The 24,332-nt window shown below is 42.3% G+C and overlaps 1 protein-coding gene across 1 annotated transcript; it reads left to right on the forward strand.

Moving 5' to 3' along the window:
- Window positions 1–366: 366 nt before the first annotated feature.
- On the forward strand, window positions 367–24,332 carry VSIG1 (V-set and immunoglobulin domain containing 1). Its single transcript, XM_027089529.1, has 7 exons — window positions 367–384; window positions 1,426–1,629; window positions 11,770–11,968; window positions 17,746–17,901; window positions 18,294–18,413; window positions 21,944–22,091; window positions 22,854–24,332. The coding sequence occupies exons 1-7, from the start codon at window positions 367–369 to the stop codon at window positions 23,155–23,157; spliced, it is 1,149 nt and encodes a 382-aa protein (XP_026945330.1). The 3' UTR covers window positions 23,158–24,332.

Consider the following 24,332-nt stretch of genomic DNA (forward strand, 5'->3'; position numbering starts at 1 on the left):
GCAATTGCACTCTTGGGAATTTATCCCAGAGACATGGGAATTTATCCTCATACAAAAATCTGTACATGAATGTTTGTTGGAGTTTTATTCAACTGCTAAAAACTAGAAACAACCCAGATGTCCCTAAATGGGTAAATGGTTAAACAAATGATGGTACATACATAACATTGAATGTTACTAAGCAATAAAATGCAATGAACTACTGATACACAGAACAATTTGGATGAATTCCTAGGTAATTATGCTGAGTGAAAAAAAGCTAATCAGCAAAAAGGTTACCATGCTTCCATTTACGTAACATTTATGAAATGACAAAATTTTAGAAATGGAAGACAGATTAGTGGTTGCCAATGCTTAGGATCAGGGATGGGGTACAGGAGGGAGGTGAGTGCGATTATGGAAGGGAAATATGAGGGATCTTTGTGGTGGTGGACTGTTCAGTATCTTGACTGTGGTTGTGGATACACAAACCTACACATGTGATAAAATTGTGTAGAATTAAGTGCATACACACACAGGAGTACAAGTAAAACTGGAGAAACCTGAAATGAATAAAATCAGGGGACTGTATCAATGTCAGTGTCCTGGTTGTGATATTATACAGTAGTTTTACAAAATAAGTTACCATGGGGGTGCTGAGTAAAGTGTACATGGGATCTCCATCTTATTTCTTAGAATTGCGTGTGAATCTACTATTATCCCAATAAAATTTTCAATTAAATATTGTTGAGGGCCCAAAAGACTTTTTGCTATGTAGGTTATTTCTATCTATATTTATTGTATTAGAAAGTAAAACTAAAAGAAATTTAAACACAAAAATACACAAACATGCATTCCATTAGCCACTAGAGGAATATCATTACTTGTCATGTAACTGCTGGAACACTCCGTTGTACACTCATGAGAAGATGAGAGTGAAAAAAATAACAACTTAGTATTATTATGAACATCATTTTGATCTTGTAGCCTCCCCAAAATGGTCTCAGGGCTAGGATGACCAACTCATCTAGTTTTACTGGGACTTTCCTGGTTTAAGCAGTGAAAGTCCTGGCAAAACCAGTATAGCTTGCCTGAGACTCACCTGGTTTTAAAACTGAAAGTGCCATATCTACAGAACCTCATCAGCCCTGGGCAAACTGAATTGGTTGTTCTCCATACTCATGGACTTTTTGGGTCCTTGGACAACGCTTTAAGAACCTCTTTGTCAGGCCATCCTTACACAGAAGAAATTCCCAGTTCAGTGTTATTACCTCACCATCACGTAGGAGTTGAACATCTTCACATTGTAATTTGTTAGAAACTCCCCTACCCCATGCCAGTTGCTTGCTCGACTTTCCTATATGGTTCATTCTACATTCTCCTTACCTTGGATTCCCCAAATAAGATGTCATTGAATGTGCTTTGTAATGAAAAAAATGTCATCAGAATGTGAGTGTGTACCATCGTTTTTTGATGATTATCTTTTCAGGTCCAGTTCGTGGAGTGCAAGTGACCATCCCAGACGATTTTGTGAATGTGACTGTTGGATCTAATGTCACTCTCATCTGCACCTACACCACCACTGTGGCCTCACTGGACAAGCTTTCCATCCAGTGGACATTCTTCCATAAGGAGTCACAGCCAGTTTCTGTAAGGACTTCTTCCCCCTAAACTCCTCTCCTTTGGTAGTTCTGACATAAACTGTTGGGGTCAGTGTGAGAAGAAGGAATGGTAAGCCAGTGGCAACAGGAGCAGAACCTCAGATGCAAGGTGTTTGAAGATAGCTGTTTAGGGAAGATCATCATCTAAGTGACTTGGCTTTTGTCCTCTCCTCATATTCAGTTACAGCCTGTTATCTCAATTCTGTGTAGGTCAACATCAAGTATATCATGCATTCTAGAGTAGACAGGAAGGGTCTTTCTCACAGGTGAAATGAGCAGTAGTTCTGAAAGGGCTTCTCCCATCCCCCAGATCTCTCCCTATTATTTCCAGAAAACCCCAGTTCAAATATATGTCCTAGTTGATCTGCAAATCTCTGTCAAACTTAATATCTGGGCTCTGCCTGTCAAGTGAGCTAGCTCATTGTGACAGACTGAGTCCTGATGGGATGAGACTCTCCAGGTGGGTGGATAAAGGCAAAGTAGTAATGAACCTTGGGAAATAAAAGGCATCTGGAGGCTAGAGGATAAGAGACAGGAGGGGAGGCTAGGGTCTGGGGAAGAGGTTGCTGGAGGAGGGTGGGTGAAAGTCAAAGGAGGAGGATGATTCTACTTGCAAGCTGCCTATTCCTAGATTTTTTTCATCTGGCCCTAAGGGTAATGCCTTCTTTAAATTAGTCCAGGGACTAAAATGGTATACTCAAAAGTATGTGTGTGTGTGTGCATGTATATACACGTGTACGCATGTGCATGCACTCACGCATGTGAGTGTGCAAGCTTGTATGCCAACACATATCCCTTGAGGGAAAAAGTCTGTAGCTTTCATCAGGTTTTCAGAAGGATGTATGATCCAAACAAGGAGTTCAGAGAAGAGACAAATCAGTGTGGTTTGGATATAGTGGAGTTGGGCCTTAAAGGAAAGCAAGGGTTCTGATTATAGAAAGACAGAGGGAGAGGCGAGTTGAGCGGGCTAGAGGAGGCCCAAGGGCAGACGTGGAGAAGAAGGAGGGCCAGTGTCTCTTCAGCCATCACTGGTCTTTTGGTCTTTTGTCTTTACCAAAGGTCCTGAATATTTGTTTAGCAGGAAACATCGTTCAAGGGGAGACTATCAATGCCACCCTCTAATCAAAGTTCAACAATTTTGCTCAGTACTGGTTACCTTAGACAAGTATCTGAATCACTCTGTGCCTCTCTTCAAAACATGGTAGAATAGTAATATTCTTCTACATGGGCAGTACACCATGTAGCATTCAGTTCTCAGATCCGCCCACATTTTTTTTTTTACATCTTTATTGGAGTATAATTGCTTTACAATGGTGTGCTAGTTTCTGCTTTATAACAAAGTGAATCAGTTATACACATACATATGTCCCCATATTTCTTCCCTCTTGCGTCTCCCTCCCTCCCACCCTCCCTATCCCACCCCTCTAGGTGGTCACAAAGCACTGAGCTGATCTCCCTGTGCTATGTGGCTGCTTCCCACTAGCTATCTATTTTACATTTGGTAGCGTATATATGTCCATGCCACTCTCTCACTTCGTCCCAGCTTACCCTTCCCCCTCCCCACGTCCTCAAGTCCATTCTCTAGTAGGTCTGTGTCTTTATTCCTGTCTTGCCCCTAGGTTCTTCAAGACATTTTTTTCCTTAAATTCCATATATATGTGTTAGCATACGGTATTTGACTTTCTCTTTCTGACTTACTTCACTCTGTATGACAGACTCTAGGTCCATCCACCTCATTACAAATAGCTCAATTTCGTTTCTTTTTATGGCTGAGTAATATTCCATTGTATATATGTGCCACATCTTCTTTATCCATTCATCCGATGATGGGCACTTAGGTTGCTTCCATCTCCGGGCTATCGTAAATAGAGCTGCCATGAACATTTTGGTACATGATCCTTTTTGAATTATGGTTTTCTCAGGGTATATGCCCAGTAGTGGGATTGCTGGGTCATATGGTAGTTCTATTTGTAGTTTTTTAAGGAACCTCCATACTGTTCTCCATAGTGGCTGTACCAATTCACATTCCCACCAGCAGTGCAAGAGTGTTCCCTTTTCTCCACACCCTCTCCAGCATTTATTGTTTCTAGATTTTTTTGATGATGGCCATTCTGACTGGTGTGAGATGATATCTCATTGTAGTTTTGATTTGCATTTCTCTAATGATTAATGATGTTGAGCATTCTTTCATGTGTTTGTTGGCAGTCTGTATATCTTCTTTGGAGAAATGTCTATTTAGGTCTTCTGCCCATTTTTGGATTGGGTTGTTTGTTTTTTTGTTATTGAGCTGCATGAGCTGCTTATAAATTTTGGAGATTAATCCTTTGTCAGTTGCTTCATTTGCAAATATTTTCTCCCATTCTGAGGGTTGTTTTTTGGTCTTGTTTATGGTTTCCTTTGCTGTGCAAAAGCTTTGAAGTTTCATTAGGTCCCATTGGTTTATTTTTGTTTTTATTTCCATTTCTCTAGGAGGTGGGTCAAAAAGGATCTTGCTGTGATTTATGCCATAGAGTGTTCTGCCTATGTTTTCCTCTAAGAGTTTGATAGTTTCTGGCCTTACATTTAGGTCTTTAATCCATTTTGAGTTTATTTTTGTGTATGGTGTTAGGGAGTGATCTAATCTCATACTTTTAAATGTACCTGTCCAGTTTTCCCAGCACCACTTATTGAAGAGGCTGTCCTTTCTCCACTGTACATTTCTGCCTCCTTTATCAAAGATAAGGTGACCATATGTACGTGGGTTTATCTTTGGGCTTTCTATCCTGTCCCATTGATCTCCATTGATCTATCTTTCTGTTTTTGTGCCAGAACCACACTGTCTTAATTACTGTTGCTTTGTAGTATAGTGTGAAGTCAGGGAGCCTGATCCCTCCAGCTCCGTTTTTCGTTCTCAAGATTGCTGTGGCTATTCGGGGTCTTTTGTGTTTCCATACAAATTGTGAAATTTTTGTTCTAGTTCTGTGAAAAATGCCAGTGGCAATTTGATAGGGATTGCATTGAATCTGTAGATTGCTTTGGGTAGTAGAGTCATTTTCACAATGTTGATTCTTCCAATCCAAGAACATGGTATATCTCACCATCTATTTGTATCATCTTTAATTTCTTTCATCAGTGTCTTATAATTTTCTGCATACAGGTCTTTTGTCTCCTTAGGTAGGTTTATCCCTAGATATTTTATTCTTTTTGTTGCAGTGGTAAATGGGAGTGTTTTCTTGATTTCACTTTCAGATTTTTCATCATTAGTGTATAGGAATGCCAGAGATTTCTGTGCATTAATTTTGTATCCTGAACTTTACCAAATTCATTGATTAGCTCTAGTAGTTTTCTGGTAGCATCTTTAGGATTTTCTATGTATAGTATCATGTCATCTGCAAACAGTGACAGCTTTACTTCTTCTTTTCCGATTTGGATTCCTTTTATTTCCTTTTCTTCTCTGATTGCTGTGGCTAAAACTTCCAAAACTATGTTGAATAAGAGTGGTGAGAGTGGGCCACCTTGTCTTGTTCCTGATCTTAGTGGAAATGCTTTCAGTTTTTCACCATTGAGGACGATGTTGGCTGTGGGTTTGTCATATGTGGCCTTTATTATGTTGAGGAAAGTTCCCTCTATGCCTACTGTCTGCAGGGTTTTTATCATGAATGGGTGTTGAATTTTGTCGAAAGCTTTCACCCACTTCTGATCAAACACAGCACAGCCCATGCCTCGATAGTGAGGGTATGAAGGAAAAGGCAGTCAGTCAGTGTCTAAAAATGATGCATGCAAGAGAAGCTTGGGAAAGACGTAGTTGGACCTGTCAGGCAAGAACACCTGTACTGGACCCCTTCATTGTTTGGGGTCTCTAGGACAATGGCACCAGCTTTTAGGAGTAGGATGGGAGGGTCTGAGTTTGGTAACAATTCAGATCAGCACAAGCCCCTGGCAAAGCTGGGACAGTCTTGAGTTTGCCTTCTCATGCCCATGTCTGGAATTCCTTTCAGCTTCCTCCAAAAGGCTTTGGGACCTGTGGCTGCCTTGAGCAGGGCAGTGGTCAACTCTTGTCATAAGTTCATCTTCTTTTCCTCCCCCAAGATCATTGTGTTAAAGGAGCAGTTGATTCCAAGACCTAGTATTTCTCAGTACCCAGGAGAGAATATCATCTCTTACTGACTATCCCCCCCATGGGGTCCCTTTGTGAATGGGGGCTATGGAAGTATTCCATATGTCTTCTGACCAGGAGCCAGGGTATTCATTAGCATGGTATTTCTCTTAGAGAAGCCCTCCTCTCAGAAGACGTGGACAGATTCAGATAGTCAGTCCCTCAGCAGGGAGTCACAGCTGAAGCTTCTAGGCCCCAGAACAGGCAGGCTAGCATAGAAGTTTTGGTTCCCCTCTGATCACATGAATGGCCTCCTCTACCACCCAGCTAGTCGCTGGTAAAAGTACAGAGACTTCACCTGCCCATGAACAGAACAGGCATTGACCCTACTTAGCATGAGTCTCTCAAACAACACTTACTCTTCCAGAATAGCCACAGTGGAAGAAACCCTGTGCCATCTTCACCTTTCTAACACACATATAATGTGGACAACCTCTTTCTAGAACCTAGTATCTTTATATTCCATGGCCGCTCAGATTCTTCCAACTTGGCCTCTGCAGATAGCATTATATCAAATGCTTTTCAGATGTTGGTGGAGTGAGGGTGCTTCATCTCCTCAGGGGCATTTGAAAATGAGAGGAATATTGGTTTAAGTGTTATAAATGGGAGTCACTACCAGCATTTAGTGGGTGGTGGCCAGAGAGGCTTATAGTCTTGCAATATGTAGGAGAGACCCACACAGGAAAGAATTGTCTGCCCCAAATGCCAGTGTGGCTCCCACCAAGAAACACTCCAAGTTCTTCTCTTCCCACCACCCCTTCCCATCAAAGTGTATCTATTCTGTGTCCCATTCCCTCAGGTGTCTATCCTTGTTAAATCTGATAAATTAGTGTAATGCTAAGGTGTTAAGGACTGGTGATCCTTCACTTTGTTGTCTCCTGAAGAAAATAATTTAAGCCGAAACCTTCCATGCTTCAAAGAAGCAGTTCAGTTGGTGGGTGTCTCAGGCAAATGGCAGGCTGGGAAGGGAGTGGTTTGGAGGCAGGGAAGCCTTCCTTTTGGTGTTATATTCCTTCCACGTGCAATCCCAGCCCCACTATGCAGTCTAGAGAAAATTCTGGGCTTGAGACCATTGCCACTCTATGCTCCTCACCTCCCATGGCTAGCGCCTTTATGAACAGTGCAGGAAAGCAAGAAGCTGGAAGGGAAAGAATGGGTGGTTTGCTGTGGACTTCCATGCCCTCCTCATTTCCAAAATGTACCCACAAAGCAGCTCTGGAGGCTAAAGGCATTTATTAACTCCAACTCAGACTCAAACAGAAAGCAGACTGAATTCTTTCAACCCTTCTTGTTTATACTCCAGCTTCTAGTTAGAGAGCAGTGTCACAAAGCTGAGGGGAAAGAAATCTTTTTGGACAAATCTGGCTCCCAGCTGCATGGCCTCCTGTGAATAGGAACTTGGCACAGTAGGGAGAGAAAGGCTGTCATTGCAGCTGGCAGCCGTCGAAGGCCTCATGTGGTGAACCTACTCGGCATGGGAAGCATCATGCCAATGAATAGCAGCAACTGGCAGAAGTGTTGGGTTGGAGTAGCGGATGGGATGGCCCCAAGAGGGGAAGGTTGCCTGGGAATCATCTTCCTCGTCTAAGGCAGGGCTATGAGTGCCGTGTTAAGGTATTCAGAGGGAATTGGGAGGTCTGGATTCTAGGTCTGACTACAAATTGTGTGACCTTGGGAAGATCACTTCCTCTACTGGGGCCTCAGTGTCCTTTTCTGTAATAGAAGAGGATGAATCAGAGGTTACAAACTGGCAGCCTCTGGGCCTGATTTGGCCAGTGGATGCATGTTGGTTGGCCAGCCCAGTATTTTGTTCATTTCCACAGTTTGAAAGCCTTGTTTGTCTTGGCTCTCCAGTTCACCACAGTTCCCACTATCCTCCATGATCTTACCACTATCCACCAGCCCCTCCCAGCCATTTCCCATATGTCCAATATCCAGCTGGTTCCTGAAGGCTCTTCAGCCTTAGCAACCATGAGCTAAGTTATCTCTAAGGGGCTCTTATAACTAATGTGCTATTATGTCTCCACATGTCAGCCTCTAATATCACCAAGGGGCAGGCAGAGAGGACCTTGGGGGGAAAGTGGGGCAGTCTGTCATGAACACAGCCACAAAGGGCAAGTGGGCAAAAGAATGAACAAGCACCACTTAAGGGAACACTTGGATGGGTTTTCTTAAAGCTGACTTGTCAGCCCCCAAATCACCACCCCCGAAGGATGTGGCCTGTTGAACAACCATGACTTTTCCTGGACCTCAATTGCTTTGATTTCTAAATTGACAATATACGTTCTTTGAAAAGTGTACAAGGCTCACAGGATCGTGGGCCGGGGTTTGGCCATCGTTCAGCTTTGATTTCTAAAAGGGTTATTCTTTTGTGGAAAATCGAACCAAGTTTCAGTCCTTCCTGTGTGATTAGATAAGTGGTTTCAGGAAAGCGTTTCATTTTGTTTCTCTTTACAAGGACAGTGTGACAGTGTGGACTTCCCCTAACAGAAAGTCCCTCCATCTGTGTGTCTGGCCGCTGACCTGCCCTGGGGACTTTCCTTCTCACACAGCACCCTGAGGCCAAGGCCTTTCCCTTTTAGGTCTCCATGTTACACCTCCTTACCTCCATTTCTCTCCCAGACACCTCCAGTATTATTTGTGCGACGGCAGGATATATCAGGCTACAGTGCGAGGAGCAAGGATAGAAGGGCTGGTGAAGGTCCTTTTTGTCGGGAAGTTACAAGTCCGGGGCCTCCTGACTTATTTGCTCATTGATTCCTGGCCAACCGTGAGACTTTTACAATGTGGCTTCTTTTCATGTCCTAGTGCTGACCTAAAACACATTCTCTTGGCCCCGTTTTCTGCGGTAATAAAGTCCTTTCAACTAGATCCTCTGGGACTTACTGTGGGCCGTAAGCAGGACTGATGTATCTCCCTGTGATGTCATCAGGCTTCAACATAAAACAGGCCGACCTACCCTCAGTCCTCCTAGGAGCAGGGGAAGCGGCCAGATGTCTAAGTTGTAAAGGGCTTCCTTGATAGACCACAGGCTGCGTTCCAGGTAAGAGTCCACAGGACAGCAAATTGTTAATTAGAAAGTAAATAAGGCTAGCGCTGGCTAGTGAAATGGAAAGCCGGATATCTTGGACGTCAACTCACATGAGGGTAATAGACCTTTGACAAGTTGAACTTCCTCCTGGCCTACCTGAATACCTTAGGTTACACTGACTTTCCAGTTTGTAAGTCAAACAAGACCCCTCTGGGGCAAAAGTTTGTGATTTCAGTAGGTGTGAATGGACGAATTGAATTATAAATGATTCATTTAGGGCAGAAAAGAAAGCTAGTTGATGTTAGAGAACTGGAGGAGAGAGACAAGTTGTTTTCTCCTTAAATATACTCTTTTCTTTGAATTTTCCATCAGAATCTCCGTTTCTGCTTTAGTTTAAAAGTATATTGGCTTTCTACCTGAAGGAGAATACACTTGAATTTATCTAGACAATATCTTTTGGTTTACTGATTGCCTTCCTTCTCGTTAGCCTGTTAATGTAAAAAGCACTGGACAAGGAATTAGAAGAACGACGTTCTTGACCCGGCCCAACTGTTAACTTTGTGTGTCTTTTTTTTAACCTCTTTGAGCTTCAGTCTCTTCTGTAAAGTGAGGAGAGTGAATTAAATGAACCGTAAGTCTCTTCTAGTAGATTTTATGCAATATTAATTGCCATTGGACTAGGCAATCCCAGTTTACTGAATAATAAAAAACAATCACTGGAATTATACACATTTATATGAAACTAGCAAAGAGTGTAAATAGGCTTTGTGTATTATGAAGGGACCTCAGGGACCACCTAGTCCAGTGATTCCCAAAGTTTAGTCATTCATGTCTCATCTTCATGATTGTGTCATATTTGTGTATTACCAACACTAGTAATTATTTAATGCTGTTTTCTCTATTGACTTGGTTTTTTTTGTTGTTGTTGTTTTGTTTTTGGTTTTTTTTGGCCGCACCACGCAGCTCGTGGGGTCTTAGTTCCCTGACCAGAGATTGAACCCGGGTCTGGTAGTGAAAGTGTTGAGTCCTAACCACTGGACCACCAGGGCACTCCCTGACTTGGTTTTTAAAAGTCTTAAAAATGTCCGCCTTAGTTTCACTGTAAGCAATAACATCCATGAAGTCACAGATCTGATGTGATAGCTATGTCTCTAATACACATTACATTTTTAAAGTTTTCAATTTCTTGCCACCTAAAATCAACTTGTCAGCTTACGCTTAGGGAGTACATACCATACTTTAGAGAACACTACTCTGGTTCCTCATTCAGATGTGGAAACTAAAGTTTGGAGAGATTAAATAACTTTGTTTCTTATTGCAAAGTAGGTTGCCATGTAGACATGAGGAGAGGCTACTTCCCCCATGTCACAGTCAGAGGTCCAGCATGGCTAAAACCCAGGTCTTATGGAAGCAACCTAAGTGTCCATCAACAGAAGAATGGATAAAGAAGATGTGGCACATATATACAATGGAATGTAACTCAGCCATAAGAAGAAACGAAATTGAGTTATTTGTAGTGAGGTGGATGGACCTAGAGTCTGTCATACAGAGTGAAGTAAGTCAGAAAGAGGAAAACAAATACCGTATGCTAACACATATATATGGAATCTAAAAAAGAAAAAATCATTCTAAAGGACCTAGGGGCAGCACAGGGGTAAAGACATAAAGACGCAGATGTAGAGAATGGAGTTGAGGACACGGGGAGGGGGAAGGGTAAGCTGGGACGAAGTGAGAGAGTGGCATGGACTTATATATACTACCAAATGTAAAATAGATAGCTGGTGGGAAGCAGCCGCATGGCACAGGGAGATCAGCTTGGTGTTTTGTGTCCACCTAGAGGGGTGGGATAGGGAGGGTGGGAGGGAGACGCAAGAGGGAGGAGATATGGGGATGTATGTATACATATAGCTGATTCACTTTGTTATAAAGCAGAAACTAACACACCATTGTAAAGCAATTATACTCCAATAAAGATGTTTAAAATAAATAAATAAATAAATAAACCCCAGGTTTTCTTACTCCTAGACCAGGTCTCTTTCCATCACACCATACTGCTTCCACAGTTGCCATTATGATCTGAATATCCATATTCTTTAACAGAGATGGGACTATAATCAAGATCTTTCTTAAATCTAGTAAATTATAATAATAATAAATAAATCTTTATGGATTTGGGTGAGTCGTTTAATCTCTGTGTTTGAGTGTCCTTATTTGTCTAAAAGCAGTAATAATTCCAGTTCTGCCTCCTGCTATGTGGGGAGAAAGGTAGCAGTTACCATTGACCAAGCACTTCCTAGGCCCTTGGCTAAGTTACTTTGCTTCATTCTCGCACCACCACTATGAAGCGATGGGGCCAGATGGTTTCTCAGGAGCCTCTCTGCTCTGAAATGTTATTCTTCTAACAAACAGGATGAACTCAGTTTTGCTTACCCAAAGGAATATGCATGTAAGGAGCGTGAATATTCTTTTAGGGAAATCAGATATTCTAGATAATCCCATTGGGTAAAGTAAACCGAAATCAAAAATGTTTATCAAGTAGGAAAGACGATGCTTTTGGTTTTCCCATCAGATGTTTGTGTCCTATATAATGAGTTTCCTGATGAGTAGACTCATCAGGTGAGCATCTTGATCTGTTAGCCTAAGCTTAGGAGTTGAATTCTGTCAGCTCCAGCTGCCTACTGTCTATAAGATATGCATATCTCCCTGCCCTGATGACATCACAGAGCTGCTTTGAGCACAAATGAGGTCGTGGCTGTGCAATGCTGTGAGAAAGCTAAAGTGTCCCACTGAGCTGAGAAACTTTTGCCACAGGGACCTGTTCCTTACCGGGGGTGGGAGGGGGATACTGCTTCCTTTTTTCATTCAATGTCAAAGTAGGTAACATTGGATAGGGGGAACTTCCACGTAGCTTACCCTAGCCCCGGACACTGTCCAGTTCTCATTTCTGTCATTTTCTGTCCTAGATTTACTATTCTGAAGGTGGACAAGCTACAGCCATCGGGCAATTTAAAGATCGCATTGTAGGGTCCAATGCTCCAGGTAACGCCTCCATCACTATTGCACATATGCAACCAGCAGATAGTGGCATCTACGTCTGCGATGTTAACAACCCCCCTGACTTTTTCGGCAAAAATCAAGGCACCCTCAACGTCAGTGTGTTAGGTATGGACAATTTTTTCTGCTTTTTCTCTTCTTGCAGCAACTCAGGAATTGAATGAGCTAGGGCAGTGAGTTATTGGTACCAATTAAGCCCCAGGGTAAATATCCTCCCTGCTCCTTTTATTATCGGGAAAATAAAGACACACCGCAAACCCAATCCACAGAGTAACACTGAGAAATCACTCATAAAACATGTTGAAACAATTGTCAAACCCAAAGGGCTGCCAACATGACAGATAGCAATAGATGACCACTTCCTGGATCCCTATCTCTGAAGGATGCGATGAGAACAGATGGGAAAATGCACAGTCCCACTATATGATCACTAGCAACTCTTTCCGAGGGAACCTCCAATTAGGGCCAGTCCTACCTGGGGGAAACAACTGTCAGTTTGTTACCTCTTCAAAGCCAGCCACAATTCCCACCATTAAATCATTCTGTGGCATAAAGGCAGATGGATCCCTTTCTAAAATATTAATGCTATTTGGAAAAAAAGAAAGAGTTGAGAATTAATTTATTTATACACAAATATTCAGTATGTGACATGGGGCAAGTCATATCTGCTCTTAAATGAATTTGGAGTGGTTCACTTATGCAGCATTTATTGAGTGCCTGCTTTGTGCCAGGAGCCAGGATGGAGGCGTGGTTTCTGCTCTTGGGGAAGTTCACAAGTTTGGTGATTCTTAGGGATCCTTCCAGTCTCTGTCTGAGAGGACAGTGGGAGTTTTGCCCCTGTCTATATGCCTAGCAGGTCCTGTCTGCAGGCCTTCAGATGTACTGAAGGGAGGGATGAAAGGGCTGTCAACCTTCGCCAACTAACCAGTGAGCTAAGGGCTCTCCCACTTCTAAGTAACCCAAATGGAGCTTATCTAGCCGTTGCTGCTCTTGAGCTGTGTATATCCATCGCGGGAAAGGAGGAACTAGATCAAACCAGTGACTTGATAATTGAGTAGCTTTGAAAAGCCGCAATTGGTAACAAGGTGCACACCCCAGGAGGACTGCCCAGAACTGTCTGAGCTTGCTGCCCAGGTGATGCCTAAAAAGAACCAGCTATTTACTGTGAGGTTTGCCACTGCATCTACCCACCTGGAAAAGAAGAAAAGGTAATCAAGAGCTGATTTCTAGGAACGGGATGACTCTATCATGTTTTTATTTTGCTGTACCCTGTGCTAGGCTTTGGGGTAAAGGGGATGACAAGAGAAGTATACACAAGCCCTTTACTGGGAGAGTTGATGTTCCAGTGTGGAATAGATGCTAGCACATCAGGCTGGGAGTCAGAAGACCTAGGTTCTAGCTCTTACTCTGCTACTCAGTGGCCTCAGACAAGTCAGTCCACCTTTCTCTGGCCATTTTGAGATGGGGTTGAAATTCCTGCCCTGTCATATTATCATTATGAGAATCAAATGATATGCTGGAGATTCAGTGTTCATAGAAATTGAGGGATTAGTCCTCTAATGTTTTTCTCTTACTCCCTGGCTCTGGGTTGTCCTTCTGACCAGAAACAACCTAAAGAAGCCAAGCCTCTTTTTCTCTGAGCTTGGAAATAGCCCTGAGGTAAAGTTAGGGTGGTTAATATTCTTAAAGTTCAGAGAGTCCCCAATCAACTTCCATAAGAAGTTGAGGGTCATTTCCTCTCTAAGTTGTTTTTTCCCATGCGTCTTTGGGTCAGTTGTTCTTGCAATGACTGTGCCATGACTTTTCTTTAAGCATCCAGTATCCAGGCAAGATAAGAGACAGAAGGCTCTGTGGATTTCTTTGTTTGGGAACTCTCAAAATCCTATTTTTATTAATTAGGCTAAGAACAAAGGCATTCCACAAATTTATGCTTTCTGGAAATTTTGAGACTGATATTTCCTCTAAAAATTGCAGAGGCTGCTTGCAGTTCTCAAATTCTATTGCACATGAGTGCCTGTTCTGCTTGCCCTGACTGAGGGGTGGGGCATGGTAGCGGCAAGTGTGTAAGGGAGACCAACTGAGGAGAAAGGTATTGATATTTCCTTAAATATTGCTCTTCCTAGCAATGCATCTTTCGGAGACTTTTCATAACCCAGTGGTAGACATAGATCCCATGCATTCACTCATTTATGCATAAATTCATTCGGCAAACCCTGAACACATGTTCAGTTACCATGGTAGGCAATGGAGATGGAAAGATGTCAAAGTTCAGCTCCCAGCCCTCCTAAACTTCAAAGTCTAGTGGGGGAGGCAGATATATAACATAAGCTTACAGTGGAGGGAGGAGAGGAGAGCTGGGAGATCACAGGGGAAAGGGCATAAAGCCGTGCAGGGGGAACTGGAGAAGGCTTCCTGGAGAAAGTGACTTCTGCATTGAATGTTGAAGGATATGCAAGAGCGTGTCAGGCAGAAGAGGGGCTGAGGTGGCAGGGCACGATTTAGGTGAAGGAAAGAGCAATGCACAAAGGCCCAGGTGGTTTGGGCGACCATTCAATTGAGAGACTTCCATTAGGTATGATAGCCTTAGAAAATGAATCTCTGAAAAATACCCAGCAGAAGTTTGAATAATTATTTTGTATGCACTTGGAAGGAGCATCATCTTCCTTCTGCAATTTGGCACATAAAAAGAAAATGATGAATTTAGAGAAGGTTTGAGAACACAGTGAAGCATTTTCATTAATTTTCTGAGGTGAGCCTCTTCTTCCCATCCCAATTCTGTAGAAAGCAATAAAGCTAAATGGTAGATCAGTGGCTTTGCCAGTAAAACATCCAAGTTCTGTCGGGGACTTTAACTGGATGAAATGTCAATTCAATACTGAATCAGTAGTCTTAGAAAATATATGGATTTGGGATGTGGTTCAAAGTGATTTACTAAGTGTTTGGTTAATAAAAAATAAAGAAAAATGTGTTCAGCAAAATAAAAAAATGCCTATCTGGGTTTGATTCTGGGCTCAAGAAATGAATGCAAGTAATTCCAGGGTTTTGTCCATAATTAGTTCAAGTCCTGGGGTCTGGCTTCGTGATGAAGCACCCCCATTTAATTTTCGATTCAGATTATTCTATTCCACTTATAGTGGAATAAAATCACCATGTTTTTAAAAAAGGCAATATCTAAATCTAGTGATAGGTGCACTGGATTTCTGGTTAAATAGCCTAGTTTATTTAGGGTAGGCAAATCCAAGGAGTTATCTCCATCTGAGGAAATCAACAGTAAGAAAGAATAAAGAGGGACTTCCCTGGTGGCACAGTGGTTAAGAATTTGCCTGCCAATGCAGGGGACATGGGTTCGATCCCTGGTCCAGGAAGATCCCACATGCTGCGGAGCAACTAAGCCCATGTGCCACAACTACTGGGCCTGCGCTCTAGAGCCCGTGAGCCACAACTACTGAAGCCCGTGTGCCTAGAGCCCGTGCTCCGCAACAAGAGAAGCCACCACAGTGAGAAGCCCATGCATCGCGATGCAGAGTAGCCCCTGCTTGCTGCAACTAGAGAAAGCCTGCGCGCAGCAATGAAAACCCCATGCAGCCAAAAATAAATAAATAAATTTATTTAAAAAAAGAAAGAATAAAGAGCTAAACAGAAAAATACTTCTTTTAATTAAAAGACACCTGTTTAAAAGAAGGGATGGCACAACAGACAATTGGCTTAAGAAGGTATGGTACATATACACAATGGAATATTACTAAGCCATAAAAAAGAATGGAATACTGCTGGTTGCAGCAGAATGGACAGACCTAGAGAATATTATGCTTAGTGAAATAAGTCCAACAGAGAAAGACAAGTACTGGATCTCATTTATATGTGGAATCTAAAAAATAATACAAATGAATGTATATGCAGAACAGACTCACAGACATAGAAAACAAACTAGTGGCTATCAGAGGGAAGAGGGAAGGGGGAGGGACAGATTAGGGGTGTGGGATTAACAGATACAAACTATTATACATATAATAGATAAGCAACAAGGATATACTGTATAGCACAGGGAATTATACCCATTATCATAACCTATAATGGAGCATAATCTGCAAAAATACTGAATTGCTATGCTGTACATCTGAAACTATAACAGAATATCACAGATCAAGTACACTTCTATTAAAAGACAAGAAGGGATTGTGAAATTTTCAGAGAACTATAGCTATATCCATCTGTTTTCCTGCTCACATGTACAGTGGGTTAGAGTCTGAGATTGGAAGATTATCAGTGGCAAGGTCGGAAATGTGGCAGCAGGAGTTCATTCCTGCCTGTGGCCAACAGCAATTCCACGTGTATGATACTATATACATTATTTTATTTATATAAATACAATATATTTGGATTAGCTGGAGGCCAGGTAATCTCTTGTTCACATTTTACAGATGAATCAACTGAGGTTTGGCTATGTTAGGTTACTTGCCTAAATACGTCTAGGGTAAAGTTGTGGAGCAGTGTTCGGTGTGGATCCAGAGCTGTGCTCTTAACTGCTGCCTCCCAAGTAAGAGCCAGAGAGCTGGGCATCCTGGAGCATTTAGGGTCTAACTAGCCGAAGGCAGAGAATCTATGCCTTTGGAGTGTTTTATATCCAAATTAAGGAAGGTGAATTGGAAAGTATCGATTCAGATCCTTGTCTATAAGTCAGACTGAGGATAGAATAAGCTGTGAGCAGTAAGATAAGTGAGGAGAATCAGATTCTCAGCTTCCCACAGGAGTTCCCCATACGCAGATGAAACTCAGTATATCCCAAACTGACCTCATCATCGCCCCTTCCTCCTCCTCACTACTTCCCCGAAAACCTGCTACTCACCCTAACCCTCACCCTCACCCTAACCCTAACCCTGTATTTATCTCAGGGGATGGCAAGATCATGTACCCAGCTGTCAAATCAGGAACCTGGGATTAATCACTGAGCCCACCCTCTTCCTCATGCCACAGATCCAGCTGGTCCTCAAGCCCTCTCGACTTCTTAATACGGCTTGAATCTGTCTCCTCCTGTCCCTTGGCTCAGGAAGCCCTGGAGTCAGAGCAATTCATCTAAAACGTTAGAATGATCATCATCCCTCCACTGCTTAAATTCCTTCTGTGGTACTGCTGCTCTCGGTATAAAATACATGAAACACGAAGCCCCCTAATCTATGGCCTCACTGCTCTCTAGCCTAATCTCTTACCACTCCCCCACCCTACTTCAGAACTGTGTCAAGAGTCACTTTTGAATCTCTGGTGCCTAGTCCAGTGCTGGGCACACAGAAGGCACTCAAGTAAGTGCTTGTGGCATGAAGGATGAATCAAGATTTCAGTGCCCTGTAGCACACCCCCCCCCCCCGCAACGGGTTTCCCCTCCCGATGAGGGTCACGGGCAAATTCAAACCCTCTATTTTGTGTCACCCCCAGAAGAATAAATGCCAAAAAATGACTCACAAAGGAAAAATATGGCATTAATAAAACAATGTTTTAAAAAGAATAAGTAACCAGTTATCTCAAAGTATTTAAGGGTTCTGTTTTCCTTTAAGACTGTGCTTCCAAAGTATAAACTATGTTCCTAGTTGTTTTGTAATAAAGGCATATTTTAAGGCACAATGCAGAAATTCATGGTTATGAATCTGGGGAGCAGGCAGATAGAATGGATGCTATTAGAATATTAATGGCCCAGTGACAGAAGGTCTTTGTACCTGAAGTGCTCTACTCCCACCTGGTGGTACAGCTAGAAAACTGTCAAAATAAGTTTTTAAAGATTAAAAACAAATAAGTATACATACTCTACAAAAGGAAAGTGAGGAAGTGACTAAAATTGGTACAGACTGCCATTCGTCATGCAGGATTTTTTACTCTTTGTCATTGCCTTACAGTCAAACCTTCTAAGCCCTTTTGCAGCATCCAAGGAATACCAGAAACTGGCCATCCTGTATCTCTTACTTGCCTCTCTGTGCTTGGAACACCTTCCCCGGTGTACTACTGGTATAAACTTGAAGGAAGAGACATCGTCCCAGTGAAAGAAACCTTCAGTGAGTATAGCCCTCTGCTGCCCCTGGCAAGGCCTGGTGTGTGGGCTTGGTCGACAGCATGTGTGTGTGACTGGATGTTGTCCTTAGAGCACAATCTTCGAGTTTTCTGGGAGGAGAATGTACAAAGAATGTCAATCTCTCATCAAGATGGCTGTCCTCCGGTCTTCTCCCCAACTTCTAGAAACCAAGACCATTTTTGGCTCACAGGTGGTGGGTATGGAGAAAATAGGCATCGTCCCAGATGGGAGTCTCCAGGGGTCTAGTTGGACCCTGGACATCTCAAGAAAGAGAGGCCAATGTGAGGAAGTGGGTGGGCATTGAATGATCTGTTACATTCACATGATCTCTACCCACATAAGAGATTTCAAAATGCTATTTCCTGGTTTTGACAGACCCAGCCACCGGGATTTTGTTTATTGGAAATCTGACCAATTTTGTACAAGGTTATTACCAGTGCACCGCTATCAACAACCTTGGCAATAGTTCCTGTGAAATTGACCTAACTTCTTCACGTGAGTTGATCATATATATAACTTTAACAGTTTCTCCTTAAGTCAAGTATGCTGGGCCTGCCAATCAAGTAAATTAATTAGAATTCCTGGTTAGTCCTTCCCGACTGGAGACTTTGGTGCTTTATTTATAGGTTGACATGGTGGATGACCATCCTAATATCTAATGCTTACATAATACTTAATATATGCCACATGCTGCTTCAAATTGTTTACAAAAATTAATTTGCTTAACCCTCACAAAATCTCCAGAAAGTAAAACAACAGCCTCATTCATAGTACAAGGCTGAATTTTCTTTGTGATGCTGTTGGTAGATCCAGGTGAAGCTACAGCAATCTGCGTCAAACATGGAGCTCACAAACTTTCCAGTTATTAACTAATTTGCTGAAATCTGCCTCTAATAATAATAGTAATAACGACACTTGCACCTACATTCAGAGCAGCTAATATTGCGGAGCACAAACTATGTGCCGGACGCTTGGCCGCGTGCTGTGAGCATTATCCCGCTCAGTCCTACAATCACCCCATCTAGGAGGCAGAATATACTGTTAAGCTTCACTTTACTGAAAAGGAAACTAAAGCTCAGGGAGGTAAGTGACTTGCTCAGGGTCATTCAGTTTGTAACTGGCAGAGTCACAATGCCTCTAAACCTCAACCTTGCAGTTCAAACGTGCCTAGTTACGAAGCATAGACTTGAGGGCCTGAGATTGTCAAATTGGGCCAGTTAGGGGGCAAGTTCTCACAAGGGATATCTTGCTACACCTCTCAAGGATCACTTCATTACATTGCAGATCCTGTCATTTATTCATTTTTTCAAACTTCCTTTGAATCTGTGATTTTAATATATTCCATAACCAGGGGGCCCAGTTCCATTGGATTATTATTCTCCTATGAAGCTGGGCTTTCTTCCTTTTATTTGTCCGGAATCAGACATTTTCCAACTCCAGTTTGCTCCTTCATTTTCGTATCACTTTCAGCCATTTTTTAAACATCTTTATTGGAGTATAACTGCTTTACAATGTTATGTTAGTTTCTGCTGTATAACAAAGTGAATCAGCTATACATATACATATGCCCCCATATCTCTTGCGTCTCCCTCCCTCCCACCCTCCCTACCCCACCCTCCCTATCCCACCCCTCTAGGTGGTCGCAAAGCACCGAGCTGATCTCCCTGTGCTATGCGGCTGCTTCCCACTAGCTATCTAGTTTACGTTTGGTAGTGTATATATGTCCATGCCACTCTCTCACTTCGTCCCAGCTTACCCTTCCCCCTCCCCATATCCTCAGGTCCATTCTCTACGTCTGCGTCTTTATTCCTGTCCTGCCCCTAGGTTCTTCAGAACCTGTTTTTTCTTTTTTTTAGATTCCATATATATGTGTTAGCATACGGTATTTGTTGTTCTCTTTCTGACTTACTTCACTCTGTATGACAGACTCTAGGTCCATCCACCTCACTACAAATGATTCAATTTCGTTTCTTTTTATGGCTGGAAACGTCATCTTTTTGTGTGTCCTTTTTTGTGGTCCCATTCTGTCCCTGCTCCCTTGATCATTTCTGCTGTTTTTCTCCATATCTTCCCCAATCTCTTTTTGCCTTTCTAGAGGTACAGTCATATTGCAGATATAGAGACTCCTCAGATTTGTACTTGAGCCTTGCTTCCTTTTGAATCCTCTTTTCAATGATGTCTAGCATTTGGCTTCCTTCCTGCCTTCCTGCCTTCTTGACTTCCTGCCTCCCTCCTTCCCTCCATCCCTCCCTTCCTCAAACCTTCATTGACTATCTACTGTATGTCAGGGAATGTCCTAGGCGATGGAGATTCAGATATTAATAAGATATATGTCTTACACTCAAGGAGCTCACAGATTAGCTAGAGGCACAAACACTAAAATTTGTTAAATGTTATAACAGAGGTCTGCACAGGGTCTATAGGATGCCAAAGAAGAAACAACTAATTATGATTATAGAACCAGGGCCAGCTTTACCAATGAAGTGCTATTTGAGATGGAGCTTGCAAAGCCTGTTTCTTTAAAATTAGGATGAGGGTAAAAGGAGGTTGAAGGATGACAGCAGAGCAGCAGGCTTAGGAGGGCAACCGGTCGACGCTCAGGGAGGAAGGTGGAGGACTCCAGAAGGGATGTCTCCAAGGGAGGAAACAACAACAACATAAGAAACTGATAGATTAGCTGATGTGTTTGAACTACCGAAAAGACTTTTGCTAGAAATTTTGGGGATTAGTAATAATACATTAAAAAACCCATAAATCCCCAAATGAGGCAATTATTAACCTTGGGGAAATTTTTAAAATGTTGTACAAGAAAGAGTCATACTATGTTCTGCAGCTGTGAACAATATTTACATGGTCATAATACTGCAAACATTGATTTAACGATACCTTATGTTATATTAGGAGAATATGGCGGGATGTGAGGGGAGTGGTGTAAGAGTTAAATCTTCAACCTCCAGAGTAGGAAGCCAATAGAAAGTGACAAAATTTGGAAAAGGCAGAACATATTACAACAAGTGTAATAGAAACATGGCGGCAAATTCCTCTTGTGAATGGGACTTAGAGATGGGAAGGAGTGGAGAAAGGAACTGCTGATTTTTGTTGTTGTTGTTAGAAGCCTAGTAGAACTGTTTGACTTTCTAAATGATGCACATGTATTCCTTTAATCATAGAAAGTTAAAAGAATGATCAGGCAACTCAACTAGCCTTTCATCTCAGAGTATAAGATATTCATCCTTGCTTGAAGGGAGGCCGATGGGGATGGGCCCACCTGGAATCCAGACATGGTCTCTTGGGGACAATACCTCAGTGCTTGAAGGTCTGGCGCTCAGCTGGATCATTTCACACTCATTAAGTTTTTCCATAGACTGATCTAATAAACCAGATGCTTGTTTATGGAAATGGGCATATCCCTTCCCAGTGGCCAGAATGCATGAGGCTCTTTGGTGAGCATGGAATCTATGGAAGAGAAGGTTTTTAGGGAACTACTTCACGCATGCTTTGGGAAAGCCTGGTGAAATGTCCCTGCCTGTAACAGACGTCATTTCTCTGGTGACCGGATTGCAGCTCCATCGTGTCTCTCTCACTGCCCAAGCAAATGCACGGTGAAGACTTACTTCTCCAAACCGCATTTTTTAGTTCGGGGGGGCCGTGCCACAGGATCTTAGTTCCCCGACCAGGGATCGAACCCACACCCCCGGCGGTGGAAGCGCAGAGTCCTAACCACTGGACCGCCAGGGAAGTCTGAAACCGCATTTCTAAAGCGACCCCACCTCCCCCAAGTTGGCATATTCTTTTCTCTTTATGTGTGTAAATGTGAATGGGAAGGCTACATAGTCAAGCCAGTCACCTTTCTTCTCCCACTACGAGTCCAGCTGAAAGAGTTCTAAGGGTTTCCATGCTCTCAGCCTATACAAGGCACCTTCCCACTATATGAATGCCCTGGATATTCCCCACCGGTCACGAATGCACGTGGATGAGGCAGACACTATGCTCCACTTTACTAACCAGCTGCTTGTGTCCTCCAGATCCAGAAGTTGGAATCATTGTCGGGGCCGTGGTGGGTACCCTAGTAGGTGCTGCCATTATCTTCTCTGTGGTGTGCTTCGCGAGGAACAAGGCAAAAGAGAAGGGGAAGAAAAGGAAGAGAAATTCTAAACCCACCACAGAACTCCAGTAAGACCTTACTTTGTTGCCTTTACTTGAATAGACATTTCTCAGGCCTGTCTCTTTCAGTCAGCTCTTCCTAAGCACTCCTTTTAGCATAAGATATAGAGGCATCTTTCTGCTCACCCTCACTGCTTTTATAAAAGAATGGTGATGGCTATCATGTACTGAGCGCTGCGTGCCAGACTCTGTGCTAAGCATTTTATGTGTATCAACTCATTTAACTGCCACGACAATCCTTTTAGGGTTAAGAAAATGTTTTAATATATTAATATACTTGTCCTTCTACCAAGAGTGATAAAATGTAACTTTTAATGTTTATTTTATGGAACAAGGGGCCCATGGAAGCAAAAGTGCTGAGGGCCCAGGCTCTTGACCACTTTGTTATTTCTTATCAAATGTTATTTCTTATCCATTTCTGTGCTTCCACAACCAAGTGCCAAGCATTGTGCTAGATGGAGTGGGTGCTAGATATGCACCAGAGCCATGAATTTGGCCAAAGACCTTATTAGAACTTTAGACCCTTTCGACCTCATAAGTTTTCTCACCTCTTAAACACTGGTTTGTCTTTCTTGAACTCTCATTATATTGTTGAGACCTAACCTTTCTGCACTCCAAATGGAGACCCGTGGTCTGACAGTGAGTCAGACTATCAGAAATCACAGAGGTCCTGAACAGATTGGGACCTATGGTCACGGAGGCTACAGAGCCTATGTCTCCATGTGAGATGTCAAACCCTAACTTGTTCTTCCCTGGGCCTTCTTCCTGCAGACCAATGACAAATGTAAACCAAAGTGCAGAGTGTGAGACAATACCAGATGAAGATATCATCCAAATAGAAGCAACTCTGCCATCTTCCATCCATGAGGCTGAGCCTAATACTACCCTGGGGCCAGATGACAAGCCTCTCCCCAAGCCTGAGCCTGCCTTGCAGCCTGCCCTGGAGCTGGTCTCAGGGCCTGAGCTTGCCCCAGCGCCTGAGCTTGAGATCAAGCTGGAGCCACAGCAGGAACCGGAGCCCTCGATTGTAGTTGAGCCCTTCTGTGATAAGGGAGAGGGGGTGATTAAGACATAGGCCCGTGGCCTGAGTAGTGTTCATCACTAAGGAACCCATTACTGGCGTTTGGAATTCAGTTGACCTAACTAACCCACAACCTCCCTCCATTCTGACCAACCCTCTTCTAACAAGGTGCTCCTACCATCAATCCAAAGCAGACAGGTCAAGATAACTACTAAATAAATGCAAGGGTTCCTGCATTACCAGTATAGAGTACTTACAATTTGACTAACATGTAAACGCAACTAATTAAATGACAAATGATTTTGAACTCAGTTGAAGGTGTTTTACAACATGTGTGTCTTATTTCAGACAATCTGACTTCTCTATTTTTAGCTACTCTTTGAGATTCCACATGCACACATGACAAGGTGGCATTAACTGGATTCAATATTATTTCTAGGATTTGTTGTTGACAGAGCTTCCCTATTCATTTTCACATTGACCACTAAGAAAAGAATTCACCAGCATTATCTCATAGATTGGAAAAAAATTCCTTAAAATTCCAGAGGGAAATAAAGGGTACATATTAATTGGTACATAGCATTTAACACTAGGTCTTAAAATTAATGCTTCATTTATCATATTAGATTTCCCAAAGAACCACCAGCTATCCAATATCTGAGCACAGCAAAATTTTAAAATAACCCAATTTTTAAATGCAAAATAACGTACAGGCAAACAATTCCAAATACACTTTTCCTTCAATGAATACAAAATATTGATACTACAGGTGATGTACAATTTAGCTTTGCATGAGCTATTATGTTGTCACACTGTCTGATGCTATCTACTTTGGAAGGGCCAGAGTAGGAAACTGTTCTAAATGAACACTTAAGATCTATTTTGGATAATCGGAACTAATTAATCTATTTTACTGTTGGGATATTTCACATTAATAAAGAGATATCAATCTTGTATACATGCTTAATATTAACTAAAATGCATTGACATCACCTCTTCACCTGTTAAAAAGCTTTTCTATTGATCCTTTTTTACCCACATCTGACTTTGAAGAAATTTACCGGTAGACTTTTTCATCTGTGTAATCAATCAGATTTTAAATCTTATTTTAAGGTTCAATAAGTAATACTCAATAAAAATCTTATTTTAATGATCCTAAGGTAAATCTTTTATAAACAATTTTATTGATATATACATTATGTACAATAAACTGCACCTATTTCAAGTGT

Source organism: Aethalodelphis obliquidens, unplaced genomic scaffold (genome assembly GCF_003676395.1).
Source record: "Aethalodelphis obliquidens isolate GAN/ISIS:26980383/991018 unplaced genomic scaffold, ASM367639v1 scaffold66, whole genome shotgun sequence".
Classification (NCBI taxonomy): domain Eukaryota; kingdom Metazoa; phylum Chordata; class Mammalia; order Artiodactyla; family Delphinidae; genus Aethalodelphis; species Aethalodelphis obliquidens.

Coding starts and splice junctions, on each gene's coding strand:
- VSIG1 (XM_027089529.1), top strand. Junction 18,414..21,943: donor AATTGACCTAACTTCTTCAC/GTGAGTTGATCA, acceptor TGTGTCCTCCAG/ATCCAGAAGTTGGAATCATT. Junction 22,092..22,853: donor AAACCCACCACAGAACTCCA/GTAAGACCTTAC, acceptor TTCTTCCTGCAG/ACCAATGACAAATGTAAACC.